General features: G+C 33.7%; 1 protein-coding gene across 2 annotated transcripts in view; it reads left to right on the top strand.

Annotated features, from left to right (window-relative positions):
- The first annotated feature begins 22013 nt into the window (after nucleotides 1-22013).
- The window catches only part of LOC129220136 (uncharacterized), a 106919-nt gene continuing 104530 nt past the window's right edge, over nucleotides 22014-24402 (top strand). For both annotated transcript variants that reach the window (XM_054854486.1, XM_054854485.1), the window contains exon 1: nucleotides 22014-22224. In XM_054854486.1, the coding sequence (XP_054710461.1) occupies nucleotides 22178-22224 (47 nt within the window). In that variant the 5' untranslated portion in view covers nucleotides 22014-22177. The remainder of the gene's footprint in view (nucleotides 22225-24402) is intronic.

Genomic DNA, 24402 nt, shown 5'->3' with positions numbered 1-24402 from the left:
GTTTCCGTCTTTAACGAACTCACAACCTCAAGATGAATCCAGGGGTGCCCACAGGGGGGGATTATGGCGCAAGTTGCGCCATCAAAATTTTTGGGGGGGGGATTTTTTTTCCAGAAGATTTTTTTCTTTAGAACATGAAATTTTTGAATTTTGGAAGCAAAAAATATTTAAACTCATTCAACAAGAAATAGATGCATTAATAATACTTTTTTTACGTACTCTTCAGGGCCGTCGCCGTAGCACCCCCTCCCCCAGTTTTTCAGAAGTGGGGCCGCCAATTTAATTTTATCGGTGCGACTAACGATGAAAAAGGGAAACTCTTCGTTGTTTTTCAAAATTAAAGTAGTTATTATAAATGAACAATTGAAATAATAGTGACAAAAAGTATTTTTTCTGTAAAATTTGAAAAGAAAATGTAATCTTAAACTGCAATTTAGGAACATCCATGATTCTCTTTTATTAAGGGTATGTAAGTAAGGGCCGCAGAAATTTACGCTTCAAGCATTTTCATGAACGCAAAAAAAAAAAAAAAAAAAAAAAGGATTCAGTACTGTACACTTTTCACTAGGCCGCAGAGTGGGTATGTCTGCCTAGTCGGAAACTATGGGCTCGGCTCATATTAAGAGTACTAAGTAGTTAAGAGTAGTTGCATAGAGTAAAATTAACATAATGGGAGGGAGGACCGGCGACAAAACTAACATGGTGCACGCCTTGCCTCTTGACGGCCCTGATTATTCAAAACCATATTTCATGGTTCTTCAGTTAAATAAATAAATAACAAAAAAAAAAAAAACATAAATAGGAAAGCCCATAGGATAGTGGTCGCCGAAACATTCCCATACGTTATTTTTTTTTTTTTTTTTGATGAAAAATGTTTTCCTAAAAATCATTGCTAAGTGGAGAAAAATGAATGGGTCGCCGAAATATATTTGAAATAGAAAGAGAGAAAAAAAAAAAAAAAAAAAACAGTTAAATTCAAAGAAAGATTCAAAGTATCGCGTGTAATGAATACTCACACCAAAAGTTCTAAATGTTTGAATGAAAAATCGTAAGCAAATCAAAGCTTGATCAAGAGATGCAGGTGGCATATTTAAAATAAAGGTATCGCAGAAAATTACCACATCCGTTCAAAATGTTAAAAGTCCTTTTTCTAAGTCCGCAAACGCCTGTATTGCAAGAAGAAAAAAAATATTAGGCGGGAAATTGAAAACTTTTCTATGGAAAATCCAAGCAAATATTTGGAAGAAAATATTACCACAATATGTTTATCAATGATTAAAATTTACAATGAAGATAGGAGGGACGTAGCCAAACTGAAAGGGAAAGGAAGAGTGGGGAACTCCAATACCTTCTTTTTACGTCCCCAAAGCTGGCCTGGAAGTGAGTTTTTAAAACTTAGGCTTAAAAAAAAAACCGGGAAAACGTTCTCAAACCAGACCCTTTACATTAAAGTCATTAAAGATGGCCTACACCTGAGTATTTAGGATTGCAATTTCGAAAAAACGTGAAAGTGTTTGCTCTCAACGTAACATCCGAGAAACGCCCTCTCAATTAATCATTCATGATCATTCAAGACCGAATAAATTTCGTCTTTTGCACTTTAATTTAAAAAAAATTCCCTGAGGTGTCCCGAAACTGTCGTCCTTCAAATATTACCGAAGATCCTTAAAAATTTCATTGTTAAGGCTTCAATTCAGAAAATTTTTCATGGCAGTTCTCCAAAACCTTCTACCCCTCTAACAATATTTAAAATCGTCTACGGTTGCGTTAATTGAATTTCAATTTTGAAAATTTTCCAGGGGAGGACTCTAAATTTCTCCACCCATTAACATTACCAAGAATATTCTAAAATTGCGGTTCCAACAGATCGAAATTTTTTCGAGAGAATGCCCCCCCCCCTCTCGCCAACATCATCGCAAAATGTTCTAAATCTTGCTTTTAGTGCTTCAATTACGAAACATTTCTAAATGCGAGTCCCTTCAAAACTCCCCCCCCCTTTCATCGATGGTTGGCTTAAATTACGTTTTCGAGCTTTAATTTCAAGAAACTGGCGGTGCACTAAATTTTAACAAAAAAAAATCTACAATCGCGTTTTTAAGGCTTCAAAATTTAAAAAAAAAGTTCGGGGGGGGGGGGGCATCTCTCTTCTCCTTAATATCACCATAGATCGCCTAAATCTTCATTTTTCGAACTACAATTTTCAAATTTTTTCCGGGGGAGAGTACAACGGACCCCCCTTTACTTGTCCCAATCAGAAATAATTCACAATTGGGAATGCGTGCTTGAAGTTTACATTTTGAAAAATTAAGAACGATGACCCCGAGTATCTTCCTCCCTTTACATCACCATAGATCGCCTAAAACTGTGTTTTTCAAATAACAATCTTGAAAATGACAGCCCCCGGACCCCCTCTCCTGAACATAATTAAATATAACGTACGATTGTGTTGGGAACTTTAAGTTGGAAAAAATATCAGGAGAGGCTATCCTGGACCTCCTGTCCCCTTCCTCCCAAACTTAAAATATAGTCTAAAACTGCGTTTTTATGTCTTCAACTTCAAAATAATGCAAGAAGGTAGCCCTCCGACACTCCCTAATTCTGACTGAATATTATCCTTACGATTAAATTTATATTGCTAGTACTAAAAAGTCTAGTAATATGACTATCTCTCCTAAACCAGAAGCCAAATCTTCTCTGTCTGAATATTGGAACATGCGTTTGTAGCAATTAAGGGGCCGCCAAAAGCGTACCCCTCTCCCTCCCCCAGGTTTTTTGACATAACGACGGCTCTGGTACTCTTTCCAAAATTTAATGACCGTGTATCTTTTTCAACGAGGGGAACGTCACAGACGGCATGGAGTTGGTGTCCGTTTCAAAGCTGAATCAGACAATTTGATTTCTTTTCAATTTTTTATAAATTTTCTCTAAATAGCACAATTTTGCATGATGAATACGTGTGACAGTGATGAGAGGGAGAGAGGTCAAAAATGTTTTATTGTTTGTAATAATTTTGACCAGTATGCCCTAGTCTTTCATTGATTCATTTACACCTTGACAATCGATAAGAACTAGTTGTAAAGTTTGAGAATAACATATTTTATCCTCCTTACAATCGACAATTAGTGTATTTTCTTTATTAACTAGCTTAAGCTTATGAAGAATTTTTAATTTCACTTTACTCCCATCTTCTCTACCATTTTTAAACGAATTGTTTCGATTTATCATTAGATGATTTTTATTAAATCTTTCAGTGATGTTGGTTTTCGCTGATGGAAGTAGAACAGTCTGTTCTTAAGGTGTTTAAATTATTTTTTGTAAATCATATTTACTTTCTTCTATATCTGATATGTGTAGTAGGATATTTGATTCGTTGAAATTCTCGAGTTCTGATTTTCGACGTGTGCTCAATAGCTGAATCCTTTTTTTGAGGATTTCCGAAAAATATCTCTCACGGTGTGTGTGATCCACCTTTTTTGGATATGCAACTTCAATTTAGGAAAACTTCCAGGAGAGCGCCTTCCCCCCATTGTAGCGCCAGAATAACTCCCTCTTTATTACCAAGAGTCATCTAAAACTGCATTTGCCGAGCTGCAGTTTTGAAAAACTTATAGGACAGAGCTCCTGATTCCCCCATCTTTCCTTAACACGATCAAAGACAAACCTACTGTCTGACCACGGATTGTATGGAAAGACAAACATCCGTTTTACTGCCGGAAATGGACAAATCTATTATTTTTAGCGATGCCAGCTTTTGTAGAAGCAGAGTCTCATTCAAATGAGCGGAATACGCGCATCAAAGTTTTACTTTTCCCCTTCAGTCCGATAGATTCGTCTCATCTGGAAGTTTGAAAATTCCATACAATCCGTGGTTGGACAATAGAAATGCGTTTTTGGAGTATCAATTTCAAAAACATTCCAAGGGAATGGCACCGAAATTCACCCTCCACTAACATAATCAAGATCTGTCTGCGTATATAAAGCTACAAGTTCGAAAATTTAAGTGGAGCGCCCCCCCCCCCCCACTCTCGTCAACATTATTAAAAAAATCGTCTTAAAATTGGTTTTCAGGGCTTTAAATTCGAGAAAATTTCGGGAGAGCTTCCGAAAACTCTTTTTCTTAACGTCACAATGGTTGACTACAATTGCGATTTTATTGCTTCAATTTCAGAAAACTGCTTTTCCTTCAACCACAGATAGCGTTTTTAAACTTTAATTTTCAAAATTTTCCTTGGGCGAGCCCTAGAACATCTTCTTTCCCTAACATTTCCACAGATAGTCTAAAACTGCGTTTTTAGAACTACAATTGTGAAAACAAAGGAAAGCCCTCCCAATATTGAAAAATTACCGGGAAGGGGGGCCATTAAACCATTTATCCCCCTAACATCACCAGAGATCGTCTAAAAGTTTTATTTATCGTAGTTTTATTTTATTTTTTATTTTTTTCAAACGTATGAATAGTAACGGTGGAGAGTGGATTCAATTTTTGGCTTGGGATGGAGTCATTATTTAATGTATACAATATGAATCTTGAAACGGAAATTTATTGTCACTTAGACAGGGGGTCCGGGGGTTTCTCCCCCGGAAAATGTTTGAAATTGTAGTTTTAAAACTACAATTTTATACGATCTCTGGTAATGTTAGGGGGATAAATGGTTTAGTGGCCCCCTTCTCGGTAATTTTTCAATATTGAAACTTTAAAAGCGCAATTGTAGATAGTTTAAAGGTGTAGCAAAATTCAGGGTTACCCATAACTTGTTTACTCAAGGTCCATGTTGTAAAATTTGGGAAGGCAAGGTGAGTCAACAATCTAAAAATATTTCAGTTCAAATGGTACTTGTTAACGCTACTTCCCCCCCCCCTTAATTGAACTGGAAATTAGACACTCTAAAAACTTATGTTTCACCCGATAAGAAAGCGAGAAAATTTTTGGGGGGGAATTTGCGCCATTGAACTTGGGGGGGATGGGCACCCCTGGATGAATCGCTCTGTAGACGGCACATTTGAACAACACAATCCAAACTTTTTGACCAGATTTCAAAAACAGCGGACCTGCCAAATCAATTCCCGCAATTTAAAAACAGCATAATCCTCAATTCGGTCTGCTGGCAGTGTTGTAGGTTCACACGACATTGGCCTAGCTTAATACCTTTGACATTTAACGCAATTACGCAAAACACTACGAATAGTTTTTCGAGCTTTAGGAATCCAGAACTTCTCTCTCAAAATAAATTGCATCATTTGAATTACTGCATGACAATTTTTTCTATGAGTATATTCAATGGGGAACTGTACTATCCAATACTTTGTGATTTTCCACCGGCCAGAAGCTATCTATTAAACATGATTCGCTGTTGCTGCAAAACAAAATGTGCTACAATACGATGTGGATGCAAGCGTAATGGACTGCACTGCTCTACAGATTGTGGGGCATGTCAAATCAATGACTGAAAATCAATGCGTTAAATTCCATGAGTATGATGACGGTGATGAGAATTAGTACTTTGTAATTGCTTTGTATATAATAGAAACTTTTAATACTACTGAAAGATATCTAAATTTTATATTTGAAAAATGAAGTATTATTATGCCATGAAAAGCATAAAATAATTTGTATTAGTCGTAATTTGAGCTAGGCATTTACACCATTTTGGGATCCCTTTTTAAAGGTCAGATGGGTTTACAATGTGGGCCGCATACAGATCGCGGGCCTTAAGTTGTAGACCCTAGTTTAAATGTTTAAATAGTAGTCGACTAAGTGAATTTCTATTAACATGCGCCAATACTTTTGATCATATAGTGCAGTTCTTCTTTATGCTTCTAAATTGAGCATAAAAAATTGAGTAAGATGGTGCAAAAGTATCTATTTTGTAAAAAAAAAAGAGGGGGGGGGGACGTGACTTAGTGTCCTGTATCTCCCAGCTACAAATATTATATTTTCTAATGTGCTTCAAGAGAATTTTTTTTTTTAATTGCAAGTTACAATAACTACTGGAAGTTTATTACTTATTTTGTGAATTTTCTCTCCTCGTGTAATGAAAAACAATTATCATAGTTTTTTTTTTTCATTTTAAAGTAATGCTTTTCTTCACTCATTTTTTTCGAACTGTCTCTTGTGAAAGTTAGCATTTTCTTTGTTTTCATTCACGCACACCTAATATGTAAAGATAATCGTGATGTCGCTTATCATTTTCATTTCGTTTTACTTAGAAATCTTGTACAAGTATTCGTTTTTGATGATGTTTAGCAGGATAAGGATAAGTGAAAGCAAAGAATGGTGAGAAACTCAGTACCCCTGCTAAATGCTTTAGAAACTGAAGTAACGTTTGTTGTCAAAATCGCGATAACGATTCACACTTGGTGGCAAATCGACTTAGTTCAGCAAACGGTCAAAATTTTCTCTTGTCGCGTCTGGACGAAAGTTGTAGTCGCGCTTGTCCGACAAGCAATCAAAAGTTATAAAAGTCTTCAATTTCTATGTTTCTCTTGAAATGAGTGCGATGACGCAAATATACTCAACACTTTTTCTGCAATTATAGTTTTTACAAAAAAAATTTATTCATCTAATTATACAAAATCTATTAAACCAATTATCCAAAAACTTGAGGTACGTGATATTAACATCGCCGTTCGATAATTTTTTTAACAACATTTCCTTACTCTACGGCAAAGCTTATGGTCTAAAGGGTTGAGAGAAAAATAAGCACACCTTTCGAAATGTGATTTTTGAAGTGTCGTAAACTCTTCTCTATTTCAAGCACAGAAATTATTTTCCATGTAAATGCTAATATCGTTGGTTATTGTTTGCATTTATTTCTGCAAGTTCTAAAATGTGAGGGACTGAACGTTTTTAATTCCATAAGTCAAGCGCATAATTTGCGTCATAGAGCACAAAGTTTCCGAAGCGAGCATAATAAGGCATTAGGACAAATTTCAAGAAACTAGAATATATTGATAAGAGTTTTAAGAGCAACTGTTTCAGTGGGTTGCACTTGCCGATTCGTGAACTTTGCAGTCTATCGCAGAAAAACATCGAAGCAAACCAAATGGAAAAACAAGGAGGGAAAGGTTTCCAAACGTTTTTGACCCAGCACGGGAAGCCTATTTTGCTTCTTTTCTCTTATCTTAAATTTTGTATAGGCAGTGTATTTATTCCTTCCATTTTGAAAAGAGTTGTTCCTACTTCCGACACGAAGAATATGGGATTTTTGTCTTCAGCTCTCGAAATAGGCAAAGCAATCAACTGAAATTTCGCACTCGTTACTATTAATTTCTTAACTACAGGGCCCGACTATGACTTTTGAAGACACGGGGCAAGAAATACATTCGGTGCCCCCTCCCCTCTCCCCGCACACCGCTTATTTTATATAGTGAAGTAATAAAATATTTTGATACTTGCGTGTTAACACAGCTACGCTATACTTAATGGTATTTTATATTACAATACATTTTTAAAATGTAAAAAGTAGAAGAGATATAATACACGATGATTAAACGTTATGATATCAGATGTCGTCAAACTTTGTTCGCTGCAATAAACCGTTAATGTCAAAATTGTCTATGATGTAACTTTTAATGGCGTAAATACATATTAAACTGGTGTGTACAAACTAACGTGGTTTTGGGATTTACAAAAGAGATTAAATTTTTAAGGGGAAATTTTTTCTATATTTAACAATTACATCTTTCTATATTGCGATATGAAATAAGTTCAATTAATATTGTACTTTGGGGGAAAACAGAAACAACTAAGTTTTTGATTTTTCATATTTTTGGAAGATTGAATTTTGATGTAAACTACACTTTTTTGTGTTCGTTTTGCATAATTTCTGCACGTAATTTAGTTCTGTGCTTACATTTCCCCCCTTAAGCACCAGTTCGGAACTAGTAACTAAGTAACTTCTACTTTTACGCAGTGGCGTAGGAAAACGGTTGTCAGCGGGTCCGGACCGCTCACTTAAAACTTACTTCTCATAATCAAATTAAATTCATTCTCTTCTGTTTAAAAAATATTTTCATCCTCTGATCAATTTTATGCATGGAATAAACTGTCTACGTAAAATTGAAATCAAGTTCTGACTGCTTCTACTTAAATTTTCAGGTATCAAAGTTCGCTGTATTTAGTCTGAATAACCTTTTTGAGTAAATGTTTGCCTTGCTTCGACTTTTTCGTAAAAGTAAGTCAAAAATGGAACTCCCCCCCCCCCATATTTGTAGGGTGGACGCCCAGTGAATGAAAACTTACAATAGGGGAGCCCATGATGCGAAATGGGAATTTATTCGAGCATCGTGGGGATCTATTAGGTTTTGTAGTTTAGGTTATGAGCAGAAGAAAATGTTACATAATGTTCTCCTTTCAGTAATGGGGAAAACGTCTACAGATTTTTAAAAATGTAAAAATAAAAAAATATCTAAATAAAAAAAAAGAAGGGGGAAAAAACAGCTACCTGAAAATACTTGAGCGTGTCAAATATTGGTAGTTTTGATGCTCCAAAACTTCTCTATTACTAAATGTATGTTCATCTGCCAACTTGCGTGGTGTAGGGTAATCATCCGAAAGGGTAGAAAATAGGGGGGGGGATGTTTTTTTTTTCTTTTTCAAGCGCGTCAGATATTCAGAGGATGTGTTCAATCTGGCCCTGTGTCTTGGACAAAACGTTTGACGTCTTACTAAAAAAAAAAAAAATATGTTTCTTCATTCTACACTATTTTTTCTTCAGCCTCCAACCAAACCACGCGCTGTTCTTTCTGTTTCCATAACACAAGCAAATAACTTCTCCTCAGTAGAAAAAAAAAAGTGTGCTGTATAAAGGTGTATGTTGTGTTCACAACAAATCCCTCTATTTAGAGAAACAATGAAACAAAAGATTTGTCGCAATTATTTCGGTGATTGCAAGCAAAATCTGTCTGCAATTTGTTACTTATTTGTCTTCTGTGCCGCAAGTAGGACAATAACCGTGTGTTCTTCGCAATGCTTAGCACGCAAGACGCGTTCACACGATGCAAAATCATTTTGCTGTAGTCGATTGCCGGTCTGAAGAGGCAAAGAGCCAATCATGGTATTCCCGGTGTTAGAAATGGTGCGCTTCAAACTTACACACAATTTGAAATGAATAAGGTTTTCATTTGCATTGCAGGGGCACCTCGATAGGTGGGGACCTCCCAAAAACTTACTTATCCGTCAAAATTATCATCAACCGGCAGAATTTGGCGTTCTAATTAACAAAATTATCATCATTTGGCGAAATTATGAGTTCCATTTGGCGAAATTATCATCGTTCGGAAAATTGAGTCTTACCGCCCTCTCAAAAATTTAAGTTCAAAAGGCCTCAGTATGCATGTATGGTACAGGGGACATCAGAAATACCGTGGTACTACCATTATCTCAAAAAAAAAAAAAAAAAAAATTCTGACAAATTAAAAGTTTTGACAATGGGGTAGTTTCCAAAATTCTAAAACTATTTTTTTCTAAAAGAACATGCTTAAAAACATAGGATTAGACCAATTTTTGAAGAATTTGACCAAGTTTAATATTAAAAAATATATATTTCAATCGGTGTGCAGATTCAATTTTATTTTTTTCGCTTCTGAGCATGACATCACAAGTGATGAAATGCCGCATTCACTGATGCCATTAGCACAGAGTGCAAGATTTAATTCGCTTCTTTGCTCACATGTACTGGCAACGATATGGTTGACAGCAAGCGTAGAGCGCAATTTTAATTCGCTTCTTAATTATCATATCGTGGAAACGCGGTAGATAGCAAGCGTAAGCATTCAGTTCGCAGTGCAGTACGTGCCAAAGTTCATCACTTGTGACGTCATAAAGACCACGCCTTGTATGAAAAACTCAACATTTTAAAAACTTAATTAAAAATTAAACGTTTTGAAAATAAAAGATTGTCTTCGCTCCATGTTTTTTTTTTTTTTTTTTTTCTTTTGCTCATTCTATCAACTTCAGTGACTAAAATTAGAACTTTTGACTGATGGAAACTACCCCATTAAGGATTGCAGTCAGGTTTTGAAACTTTTTTTTTTTCGAATACATGCTTTGTAATTGTTTGATCGTGTTTTTAAAAATTATCATTTTACATAAATTTCAGTCTGCGTTTTCAGGTCTTTTGTTCAAACTATAACTATTAAGATAGTTGTCTAAGAGTTGATTCTTTCTCTACTCTTAACGAAACCAGTCTACAAATAAAAAAAAAGGAGCAGACTTTCAAAAATTACTCAACAGTGCTAAAATGCAACTTGATGGACAATAAATAAAACTGTAGAATGTGATTTTCTAATTGGATTTGAAGAACCATAAGGACCAAAGTTGCTGGCCATGAAATGAAATAAAAAATTTATAAATACTAAAATAATTGAATAACTGGTTCTACATGCTGCTAAATCCAACCTAGTCCGTGGAGTTAGTGACAAAAAAATACCCAAAACATTTCACTTTCGGATACCAGTCTGAAATTTTGCACAGTGTTTATGTACATATCTAAGAACAAAAATCCGTCCGGAGGTGTTTAATCAGATCTGTGATGACGTCATCAAAATGGCCGCCAGATTAAGGTAAGTACGTTCGTTTAACTGCTTAGAACTCCATTATAGATTTTAATATTGTGATATTAAAGTATATCATTAAAAAGCGCTTTAAAAGAGCTATTTAAAAGTGATTGATTTTTTTTCCTATAACAAATAGTTTTAGAGTTATTACAATTAATGTCATCAAAATGGCCGCCTGAGTACTTTCGTTTAACTACTTAGAATTATATTACAAAACTTAATATAGTAATATTAATGTGCATCATCTGAAAGAGCTTTAAAAGAGCTATTTAACAGAGATTGATTTTTCTTTTTAAGACAAGTAGTTTTAGAGTTAGTAAAATTTCAGTCATCAAAATGGCCGTCGTGAAGAGGTGAAAAATTTCGTTTAACTGCTCAAAACACCATTAGAAATCATACTTCCGTAAAATATAGGTATACGCTATATAAAAGCTCTAAAATAAACTATAAAAATATGTATTTATCCCCCCCCCCCAGTAAATAGTTTCAAAAATTTCACTGTAATAACGTAACTACAGGGGGTTGGTTGGAGGGGAGCATTTTCATTGAACTGTTCCAACTGTTCCGCCGCATCTAATCCGCGCTGAAACTTTCAATTAAAAATTCGTTACCGGATTCAATATTCAAATGTATTGTCACATAATAATTCACTTCTCCTGCAAGTGCGAACGTCTGCCGTCTAGAGGCAAGACTCAGAACTACTACTCGATTTTTTCCCGCCAACAAGCTGTAACTTAAGATTGCAGTCAGCCTAGTTCGTTTCTTTCCAGTTCTGCTGTTCTCTGCAATAATTAATTCTATAGTGATATATTTAGTAAGTTACCGCCCTATAACCAGGGTTAAGGCAGAAATACATGAAATACACCGCAACTCAGTCAACTCCAGCCGAGGATTGCAGTTTCGTGCTTATTAGCACTCATCAGCCCGGCATAGGAGTGACAGAGCTGTAGACGGAAAACCTCATAAGGAAGCCAAGAGTGCCATGTTTGTCACTCTTGGCTTCCTTAGAGGTTTTCCACCTCCAGCTCAGTCACTCTTATGCCGGGCTGATGAGTGCTAATAAGCACGAAACTGCAGTCCTCGGCTGGAGTTGACTGAGTTGGCGGTGTATTTCATCTATGGTGATATGTTTATTATTCAGATATAATTTTCAATAACTGAATATTTGATTGGTTAGTGCTGTAGCAAATAATATCAAACAAAGGTGAGTCATATAATTCTATTACGATTTGAAATCGATAACTTCAATTGCTTGCTCCACTTAGAATTAAAATTATCATATGGCTTGTGCTCATTACTTAATGTCCTTTTTAATAAGCAAAACGTATTAAAAACTCGCAATATTTTTAAAAATAAGATTGCGTCTGTCCCTCTAATGTTGTAAATGATGTATTCGCGTATCTAGCAATAGACAATGCTGATCATGACACGACTTCTTCAAATACTTCAGTCAACTCATTTCACGGTATGCATCCATTTCTTTGATTCAGTATATTCCTGAAAATATAAAGATTATGGAGTCCATACAATTAAGCCTGAGGAAGTGTTCAAAGACAGCTCATCTTTCAGAAAGCTTCAAAACGTTTCCTCCAACTCCGAAATTCAGAAGTAAAGTTCCAATGAGCACAATGAACACAGATGTACATATGATCTATCTCATGAACTGGATGATTGGTTGAAAAATGGAAGAACATTTGCGGGGTGTGAATCTTTAACACCGTGGGCTGCCTACTTTTCCAAAAAAGAAGAAATAATTTCAGTTAGAAATAAGTGTACAGCAATCTTGCTTCCAGTCATTGAAGAAGATATCAAAACTCACCTTCAGTTGTACGACATGCGACAAATATCGTATCTGCAGTTATTCGCAAAGTTAACCCAAGCCAAACTACGGTCATTACAGCGGATCAACCCATCCTCAGTGGGCTATGCCGAATGAGTATGGCGAAGATAAAATGTTGGTCATGTTAGGTGGTCTCCATATAGAAATGGCTGTTTCATCTAGTGATGTTCCGGATATCCGTATCCGTATCCGCCGATATCCGAGGAAAAATAAAGATCTGTATCCGTATCTATATCCGTTACTTTTTTGACGGATGTTTTCTATTCTAAAATTTTTTAAATATTTGAATGAAAGACTCTTAAATTCCGTTTAAATTAGGTTTTATTCCCTATTTAAATTATAAGGTATCATTTCAGAAGCCAACGGCCCTCTGAGACATGTTTTTTTTTTTTTCAATTTTTAGTTTAATATTAGTTTTGTTATTGATATGGGGTTTCTGTTTTTCTTCATTTTGGTTTTTTCCCGGCATCCTTCAAAAAAAGTGAGACAAAAGTCTCTATTTACTGTTTTTAAATGTGTTCCTGCCTCTGTTATTCCGTCGGTCTTAGTAATTTGGGTGGAATGGGTCAGCGCTGCATTTATGCTGAAATAAAATGCGAGAAATTATTTCTAGCTTATCCAGTAGCAGCTTTACATTCTTGCTCCTGCTCCTGTATCCTACATCTACCGTACAAGCTAGAAATAATTTTTCACGTTCTATTTAAGCATTAATGCTGCGCTGACCCGTTACTTCCAACTCTCCATCAATTTCAACGGAGATTTCTTCAAAGAGTAAATCATAGTCTTTATTATATTTTCGCCGTAGATGACATTAGTAGGGGAAAAAGGAGAGTTCAACGCCAGCAGGGGCAACCGGGCAATGCAATGTGCAATGCATTGTCCCTGTGACCTGCCCCCACCGCCGTCCCTCCCCCTGCGCCTGAAACTTGAAGAAGATAACGGAGGGTTTTCACGCGCCCGCGTTTTCGCGCGCCCACGTTTTTGGACTTTGTCGTTTTTTACTTTTAGGGAATGGCAACACTTTGTAGAAGATTAGGAGGCTTTCACTTTTTGGATGGCAACACCAAAGTTTTTAGTTTTCGAGTGGCAACACTTGTTGCTACAGGAATCGAACACCCAAACTTTGAGTTAGCAAAAACGTATGCTAACCACTATGCTATATTTCCCATTACTCTTTCAGTCTTAATGTGAATCTGTACCATGACAACGAATATTACAATTAAATTTATTTTAAAACCATCAATTAATTTACTCTTTAGTACTAATTATGGTACATCATTAACTAAATTTCAGCTCATAATTGAAACTATCATCATTATTATTATTTTTCATAATAACACAGTTTTTCACTTAAGTAATGATTTATTTAAATACAACCCATTCGAGATTTTTGATTTATTTCAATGCTTTGTGGACTTGAAATATATTTTAAACTTTGATTTTCTTTTTCATGCATTTCAAACTTTATCATTTTTTTTTACAACATTAATTCTTTGCATGAATATCAAAACTTGCAACCAATTTAATCTTAGCATTAATTAACACTTATCATTAACAAATTTTCACGGAATTTTTTAAAATCATCTTAAATATGTTTTTTTCTTTTTTTACTTTTATACAACAAAATATTTTTTATAACTTGTTAAATTTTCTTAACTATTTTTTTTCTTTGCCAAATTTACAAAATAATTTTTCTAACTTGTAAAAATTTCGAAGAAATAATTTTCTTAACTAATTTTTTTTTTAAACTTTCATACAACAAAATATTTTTTCTAACTTGTTAAAATTTCGAAGAAATAATTTTCTTAACTATTTCTTTCCTTACTCGTTTTTTTTTTTTTTTTTACGAATAAAAATGAAATCAAATTTTTTTTTTTACTTTCATACAACAAAATATTTTTTCTTTCTTGTTAAATTTTCGAAGAAATAATTAACTTAAATGTTCTTTCATACATTTTGAACTTTATCGTTTTTTCCTGTCATTTAGCACTTTGATTATTATTATTATTTTTTTTCACTATTTTACCGTTTTTCAATTATTTTCAGTCTTTAACTATTTTCTTACTTTTTAGTCTTTAACTAATTTCAAGCATTTCAGACTTAGATTATTTTTTCATGATTTCGATTTTTTTTAGTATATTTTAGAGTTTGAGCATTTTCTCGCTTGTTTTTACTTTATCGTTTTTTTTCCCGATATTTTTAAACTTAGAAATTTTTTCACAATTAGTAACAGGAATCGAACCCTCAAATTTTTCGAAACATTATCAGGTCTACAATTTTCATCCAACTAATTTAATTTAAAAACTTGCAATCAATTTACTCTTAGTAGTAACTAACACTTATCATTAACAAATTTTCACATTTTTAAAAAAATCAACTTAATTAATTTTTTCATGCAAGCTAATTTCGCACTCAATGTTACATTTCATCACTACATATGCTTTTCAAGAGTTTCATTTTATTTATCACATTTTATTTAATCAACTCTAATAATTCTTTTTTGATTAGTATTTAACTTAGTCATTTCATCGCATAGTATTTTACTTTATTTTTTTTTTCATACAAGCAAACTTGTTAGAATAAAACAAAATTTTCACGAAGTAGATTCACTTTGACTATTTCATTTTCCCAATAATATTTTATTTTACTTTACCATACTTTACTATTTTACTTACTGCGTTTTACTATTTATCATTCATTACAGCTTTTCCAAAATATTACTTTACAACCAACTAATTTCATTAACAGAATTTTCATTACAATTTATAAATTTCAGTTTTATTTAATTATTTTTACCTACGGTAAAATAAAACACATCACATAAAAATGTTAAACATCAATGAAGAACCCAAGAAATGTTAAAATTATAAGTCGAGTATCAAAACTTCATGTCTTCAATCCTACAAATTTTAAAAATAGACTCACCGAAAAATAACTTCTACTGAAATTAATTTCAAAACTTACAAGCAATTTACTCTTAGCATTAATAAACACTTATCATTAAGAAATTTTCATGGATTTTAAAAATCATCTTAAATAATTTTTTCATGTAAGCAAATTTCGCACTCAAGTTACATTTTATCACTACATATGCTTTTCAAGAGTTTTATTGAATTTATCACATTTTATTTAATTATTTTTTGATTAGTATTTAACTTAGTCATTTTATCGCTTAGTATTTAACTTAATCATTTTCTTGCTTGTTTTTACTTTATCGTTTTTTTTTCCCGATATTTTTAAACTTAGAAATTTTTCGCAATTAGTGACAGGAATCGAACCCACAAATTTTTCAAAACATTATCAGGTCTACAATTTTCATCCAACTAATTTAATTTAAAAACTTGCAATTAATTTACTCTTAGTAGTAATTAACACTTATCATTAAAAAAATTTCACGAATTTTAAAAAATCAACTTATTTAATTTTTTCCAGTAAGCAAATTTCGCACTCAAGTTACATTTCATCACTTAATATGCTTTTCAAGAGTTTCATTTAATTTATCACATTTTATTTAATCAACTCTATTAATTATTTTTTGATTAGTATTTAACTTAGTCATTTTATCGCATAGTATTTTACTTTATTATTATTTTTTTTTCATACAAGCACTCTTGTTAGAATAAAACAATATTTTCAACCTTCATGAATTAGAATCACTTTGACTATTTCATTTTCCCAATAATATTTTATTTTACTTTAACAACTAATTTCTTTAACAAAATCGATATCATTTATTTTAGTCTTTATCCTTTTCGAACGATACATTCAAATGGTTAGCTATACGTTAAATTAAGAAACTTAATCCAAAATTTGACAAATTAAGTTATAACTAAATACTGAGTAAAATTAAGTACAAAAGACTAACCTTTTTGGGGTGAAATCCCTCAAGTACCAGCTATCGCGAAGTTATTTAAAAACAATGAATGAAATTGTAATAAGTGGATTGTTAATTATAACTGAATCTCACAAATTACAACTACACGCATGTTTTATTTGAAATCGCTGCATACGGCTGGTTGCCCATCGTCGATTTGCAGAAGGCATGCCGTGATATCGGCAAATCAACGCGGCTGTTGAAAAAAAAAAAAAACTACCGTAACCCCAAAGAACTTCGCATCGTCCACACACACCGATGCGAATTGAGGAAATGACTTTATCAATATTGCTATCTACCCCTTTACCGATAACAGATAACAAACCCCACGTGCGAGTATGATTCACCCCTAGCCTACATTTTTCAAGTGATGTCACTGTTTTTGACCAATTAAAATCAGTTCATGTTTCTCAAACGTCACAGCAAATCTCAATCATAGACCGTCAATAGCCTGATGCCAGGTTTTCCAAACAAAATTTTAGATTTTAATTCGTAGTTTCGAATTAATTTCTTTTTCATTTCAAACTTATAAAAAAAAAATCCAACTTGTAAGAATATTTCTTTCAAAAACAGATTTTTGATTCAAAACAGTATATTTTCAAACTTGTAATATTTTTCTACTTAGAAAATGAAATCAAAAATTTTTGTTTTCTTCAATCATATAAAATGTTTTTAAGAAATAAATTTCTCAAACTTGTAATATTTTTCCACTAATTAAAAAAAATCATTTTTTTTTTCAATCATATAAAAATAAATTTTTAATCTTACAACAATAAATTTTTCCGCAAAAATACTTTTTTCAAAACAAAAAAAAAAAATAATAATAATATTTTTGTAACATATTATTTTTTTTTTCTTTTCAATCTTTTTTTTTTTTTGCAAAACTATTTTTTTTTTTGAAAAATTTTCAAACTTACAAAATAAAATTTTTTCAACTGAATCTTCAAACGAAATGATTTAACTAAATTTAAAACTCGATATCACTTTACTCTTAGTATTAATAACCAATAGCACTTAACCATTTACTCTTTGCACTCTAAGTATTAATTAACACACACGCATTACAAATAATAATAATAATGTTTAAGATACTTACAAATCATTCACTCAAGCTTTCAAATATCCATCTAGCATGTTATTGTTCATTCGTGTGAGGGAACTTGTAATAAAACTTTACTCATCAACCGAAATTATAAGCGAAAATATCACATTTTCAGCACTTAATATAATTCTACAATTAACAAATTGGTTTTAACTTTGAATTTAAGAAAAATAAAAACTATTACACACTTAGTAACATATCTATCGATGTATATTATTTCATGACAAATCACAAATAGGTGAGGGTCTTTTATCGATCATGTGACCAACTAAGTTAAGAAAGAGCGTTCTTATCTCATATGAGAATTTATAAGTCTTTAATATTTCTCTTTAATGTAAGTGTATTGATACGTACGAGTTTGTGTATGTGAATATAACTGTGTATTGTTTTCAAACCATTGACATGTTTAAGCTTTACAGTTCTAATTTTGACTTTCCACTTAGCATTAGTCGAAGTCCTTCGCATGTATTAATCTATAGAAATATCACATAAATTATATTTTCATTCAGTCTTAATTACAAAACCATACAATAAGATGAAGACAACACCGATAGTATAAAGATTACTTACAAGAAAGTGCATATAAAAAATATATGTAAGAGTGATTTCAAAGTATAATCCATCAACCATATTCAACAACTCAATAAAAACACAAGTCTCTTTTAAAATGATAAACACAATTTATTCACACACACAGTAAAAGACAATTAAATAAACTTACATCTTTAAGTAAAACTCTTCAAAACTTTCAAGCATATTTTTAACATCGATTGCATCAAATAAATCTGACACATGACATTTTAAACATGGACTATCAACATTCAAAGTAACGAAGTCACGAGTCAAGTTTTCCCAATTAACATTATAAAGAGCCTGTTCGAAAAAAGTGTCGAACTTTCGACCCCTTGTTAATGATTCACATTCATGCACTCATGTAAAAAATGAATCCATTTTTACAATCCACACATTCTTTTTTAGAAAGGTAGTTTATGTTGCATATGAGCTCATCAAATAGACACTTACGTAGAGAATCAGCCAATTTACCAACTTCTTGTGATGTATATGTGCTGATTTTATCACATCGACAATCACAGGGATATTTTTTCTCAATTTCAGAAAGGATGTACTCTTTTAGAGTATAAGTCATAAGTTTGTCTTTGACACTACGGGAAATACAAGGGGACGCGCAACACAATTTGTCAATCTGGCTTTCCAAAAGTAGAACTCTATCAGGCGTCAACTGGAACACTTCTCGTTTCAGTTTGAACAATCTTTGCACACTAACACAGATGTTACGATTCGCACTCTCGACGAATACACATAAGTCCTTTTTTATAATAAAAGCGAAATCACGGTCTTCGATTAATTTTTGATTTATATTTTTACGTAGGCTTGAAATAAGTGATCTCCACACATCTGGTTCTAAGGAGATACCATCCTTAGTTGGTCGAAGAATACCATCTTTCCCACACGTATATCTTCTAATATGCACGCGTGTACGTTTCCGAAAAGTATTCACTAAAGTGAAAATACAATCACCCAAGTGTATCATATCATCAGGCTGTGGAGAAGCCTGAATGTTCATTTTCATGTTCGTTGCATCCATCTGTTCATCTTCAGGCTTCAAAGTTTCAGAATGATTTTCACCAGCGTTAGTCATTCTTAACTCTCATAGGATTAGGGGTCACAATACTAAAATAACTTCCTGTGAACTTAAAAAATAAATCAAACTAGGTTTTAACACTAGCGGGTGAAGAAAAATCCTAAGTACATAGAATAAAATTTCACGACGTCTTTCAAAGCTCAGAATCACTCTGAAAATGATTCTCCAAACATCCACTATAAACCAATGAATATTCACTTTAACCAATGAGAAGTGTACATAAGTCTCTTGCTACTGACGTCATAGAATATCACACGAACTTTTGAGCAGAGTTGAGTTGTTTTCCACAGTATTCAGATTTTTAGAAAATGCCAACACTTCGACTTCCAACTTCATCCTCACCTACTACGAGTAATTTTAAGATGGTAGCAGGTTTTCACATCACATCGAAAGTCGATGATGTTTCGCATCTCATGCAAATTGACATGATCAATTACACGTGATTGACCATAAACGTTGCAGTCTCAACTGTTAGGCAGAAAGAAACGACTGTATAAATCATATGGACATCAATGTCAGTTAGAAAATTGAAACGACGGTCAAACAAGAAGGTTTCTGTCGAACTTTCATAATAACAGTCAGCTGACAAATCCGCTAATGATGAAGCTGTTAAAAAACGAGACAAATCATGGGCCACGGACAAATACGCTTCTAACTTTAGGAGATGTTGATGTTGATATTGCGAAAACTGCTATCATCAGATGGCGAAATTCTTCGGTAGCTATCATTTGAGAGGAAGTCTTCCATGTTGTTCTCTTGATAGCCAAATCCCTAACTGATCACAGCATTCTGCTGTCAAAATGTACCAGAAATCTAAAATAATACAAATACAACATGTGTCTAAGGTATACATCAACAGTTCCTCTTCCCCTGAATCCATTGAGGCTGCTGGGGACATATGTATCTCTCTTGGTACTGTTTGACCGCGGATTGTATGTAATTTGGCAATCTGCCAAGTAAAGACTATTCCATCTGAATTAATCTAGCAGGGGAGAAGGGAAAATAACGATGGGATTTCGATGCACACTTTTTATAATGTAACTAGTGCCTAATACATTTATTGCATTCTCTAAAATAAAATAAGGGAAAACAAAAATAGTTACCATGGAAACAACAAAAGGAAAAGAAAATATTTTCATTTCGTTCAGGAACGTAAAAGCAAAATGGTAAGCTCAAAACTTTGTTGTGAATAAATAAATCAATTAATTTTTGGCGTGAGAATATGGATCGAATATACTTTAGATTTAAAAAATGTTGCTGTGAGCAAATTTTCATTTTTCCAAAACTAAGGCTAAATAATAGAGAGGCAAAATTGCACATCTGTAGCAAATCAACTAACACCCCTATAAACTAATAGATACGTCCATTTCTGGACGTATTTATATCCATTTTCTAGCCACAGAAAAGTCCCTCAACGAGTTCCGTTACAGATCATTTATCAAAGTAGCATTAACACTGATCTCTAACTCTGCCGTACCACCAGGTACACCTGTAGCTAGGAACTTAATGGTGAAGTACCGGATTGGGGGTTTGGGAAAGGAGGAATGACCAACTCGTGCCGAAACTTTCCGAATCGGATGTTAATCCTGACGGAATCTTGATGATGATTTTGACTTTGTCCGATTGCTTTTCGACAAGTGACCTTCCAGTCACTTGTAGAAATTAATACTGTTAACTAGTATTAATAGTTAAGTCCTCGATCCATTTGGGGCGGTGACTTTGATTTTTTCTGCATTTTAACCTCTATCTCATTCAATATATAGGTAAAATACTGATAAAAGGCATTAAAACATGAAATACAAATTTAAATTTAATAAAACTGGAAAGGTTCTTTTATAATGCAGGTATAACAGTACAATGTTTACTCCAATATCGGAGCATACTGAAAAGTCATTGTTTTTCTATCAATTTTCACGTTGATATTGTAATAAATGTTAAACTATTTATTTGTCTTAGATGATAAAACTAAGCACTGTTGAAGAGCTTTTTTTAAAGGGTTTTCAGATACTATATTTGAATTTTACAACATTATGATCTATTATGTAATTCTAAGTAGTTAAACCAACGTACTAACCAATACATGGTGGCCATTTTGATGACGTCACCACAGGGGGGCCTTGACCTCCAATCAAGTTCCTCCCGGCGTTTTTTGCTCTCTTATATGAACATAAGCTCTGTACAAAATTTCATACTGGTATCCGGAAATGAAATGTTTTTGTACAAACTCCACCGACTAACAAGCCTTTAACTCCTCCAAGACAAAAAAAAAAATAATAATAATCATAAATAAATGCATAAAATAAAACAAAACAAAATTCTATTGAGAAATTACCCCTTTTATTGAATTAAAATTCTGTTTGATAGTGCTTCCCCTTGACCAAAAGAGAAGCATGATGCTCCTCTTTTGGGCTAGGACAGGAACACTATAACGGGTACCCATCAACCAAAGGAGCAAAGATGTTCCTCCCTAAAACCCCACCAAATCGGAAGCCCACATCCAAAAAGAAAAAAATACCCCTTTAAATAACCCCCTAAAGATTTCTTTGATGTAGTCTGCGCCTATGAACTCCCCCCCCCCCCCCAGATGGCCGCCACTGACTTAAAAAAAAATCATTTTGTTACCAATAAATAAAATAAGACGCAGACGATTTTCATCGAGTCAATCCAGGCAGAACGGTACTACTGGGAAAAGAACAAAGTAATAACGATCATAAGAATACTAATAAAAAGAAGAACTTCGAAAAATGTCCCGACTTGTCAGGCGGAAAAAACGTTTCGCCTGGTAAACGAATAATGAAAATCGCTTGGAAAAACAAAAAAAATGGAGAAAGAGGAGCCGATTTCTGAATTCTAATCCATCGTCGTTCACTGCACCCGTGACTGCCGTCAGTTGCGAGTGCGATCAGTTTTCAATTGGTTTCGGTAACGTTCGGTCTTAATTCTTTCTGTGAGCTTCCGCTGCAGCTTCTTACGGATATTTTGGCGATCCCAGGGAAGGTTTGGCGCTGAAGATGGCAGACCTTGTAACCCAGTTTTCGGCCACCGAGGAGGTGGATTTTCTGTGAGAATATTTGTTTACCGAAGATGATCTCGAGAACTGGGTGCTGGTCATGAGCACATTCGTTAAGTTATGCCGTCAAGATGATGAAATGGAAGGTCGTCAAGAACCCTCGTTCTGCATCCGCGGAGTGAGTACCGAGAGCACCCGCTCCTTTGCTTTATCTCTTTAAAATTATTAGTATTATTATTATTACTATAATAATAATAACGATTATTATTATTAATCTAATAATAATAAATATTACTATTAATCTAATTATTATTATTAATCTAATAATAACATGAATAGTAATAATCATTATTATTATTAATAACATTGTTTTTTATATTTTTTTTCCTACGAGCACAACTCAAGTGGTTACATTTTTTTTTTTTTTTGCTGAACAATCTGTTTCATTTCAAATCACTTGAACTTGATCTCTCTTTCGTAAAATTGTGATAATTGATTCATTTTCTTAAAGTATTATTTAGGAAGTTCTTGTTTCTCAAGCCATTTAACAAAGATTTATTTAATGCCAAAGTAACAACTATAGCACTAAAATTTAGTGAAGGGGAAAAATAAAAATATTTGAAATATTACGACTGCAATGGTTTTTCCCGCATAATTTGCCTATTATTTTTCGCTGTCGCTCGATATGCTCTCTCCTCAACTACTTGCTCGCGAATATCCTCTTCTGCGCAAAAACTTTTAGTATTAAATGAAAATTTTCTTTACCCGTTTCTCTTTTTTTTTTTTCATTTCTCTAGATACTCTGTGTCAACAACTTCGTTTTGAGAAACTTGTCTACTTCAGGGAATTGACTTTATATAATTTTTGAAGTGTTTCAAAACTTCTTTTTAGCCTACTTTCCCAGTAAAAGTCAGAAAAAGGAGAAAAAAGCATGAAAGAAGGCTTAATGCATCTTAAAAATATCGCGAAAAACAAAAAAAAGTCAAAAATAAATAAAATAATTAAATAAATATCGAAAAATTAAAAATTGGAAAGTAGGGTATTGAGATGGGGGAAAATGTCTGTCGGTCTGTCTATCGGTCTGTCTGTCTGTCCTCCCCCCCCCCCCTAATAACTTTTGAATGAATAGTCCGATTCGAAAAAACTTTTTTTTTGTTCGAAAGATCTCGGCGAGGACATCTCATTCACATATTGGACTTTTTGATCTGAACTATTTTTTGTTCAATTTTGAACAGTTCGAAAAACTTAACATTAGCGCCTACGGGGAAATTCAAGGCTATTCCGAACTGTGAGTTGAATTTGCTTCAAACAAACTTTGTAGGAAAAAGCGTTTGATGAAAAACTTGTATATAAAATATCTTTTTGATTTGAACAATTTTCCGTTCAATTTTGAACAGTTCAAATCCCTTAACATTAGCGCCTACGGGGAAACTGAAAGTCAATGTAGATTCCGTACTTGAAAGCGGATTTACTTCAAACTAATTTTGTTGGAAACAGCTCATGACGCCAAACTCCAGACTCCAACTCCGAGAATTTAGGGGCACCTGACTCCGACTCGACTCCTGTGCCCGATGATTAATCGGACTCCAACTCCCCGACTTCGACTCTGACTTCGTAGCTTTGGCAAAAATTTATACACAGAGGACAGATGACTGACCCAGATTTTTGGATATTCGACTCCGACTCCTTTATCCCAAAATGAGATTGACTCCGCAGCTATGGTTTTAACTGTGAAATAATTATTGTTGATATGACTTGTTTTTATGTTCACGCAAAAGTTTTAATTTAGGCATTCAGTTTTCAGCGAATAAACCCGAAGTCATTCATGTTTCTACATAAAGATATACGCAGACGATTTTTTTTTTTTTTTTTTGACAGTGAAAATTATTTTTAAGTTGACATTTTATTGTTTTTATTTGTTTTGGTAATTGCATTAATTCATTTAAAAAATTATTTTTGGCAACAGGGGAAAAAGAAACGATTTTTTTTAAAGCAATCACGATTGCTTATTGTTCTCATTTGACCCTTTTTGGTGTCCGTGCCTTTTTCAACTTGGACCAGAAGACTCTGCAGCAGCACCATCCACCGTCCACTGCTGGCGGCGCGGCTGCTCCGGTTTTGAGCTATCCGCTTCTCCTGCTCGGAAGTGTCTATGTCCTACACACACGCACGCTCACACACATACACACACACGACTTCACACACATACACTCACACACGCCTACGTGCATACACACAGGTCTACACACACACACAACTACGCACAAGTAACCGCCCAGGAGGAGAGGCAGACTTGGGGGGGGGGGGGACAGGAGCCGTTTCTAAAAACAATAACTCCATGAGTAGGGTCCAGTCT

The sequence above is a fragment of the Uloborus diversus genome, chromosome 4 (genome assembly GCF_026930045.1).
Source record: "Uloborus diversus isolate 005 chromosome 4, Udiv.v.3.1, whole genome shotgun sequence".
NCBI classification, from domain to species: Eukaryota; Metazoa; Arthropoda; class Arachnida; order Araneae; family Uloboridae; genus Uloborus; species Uloborus diversus.
Note: the sequence above shows the minus strand (reverse complement) of the source record. Positions and strands in the feature narration are given on the sequence as shown.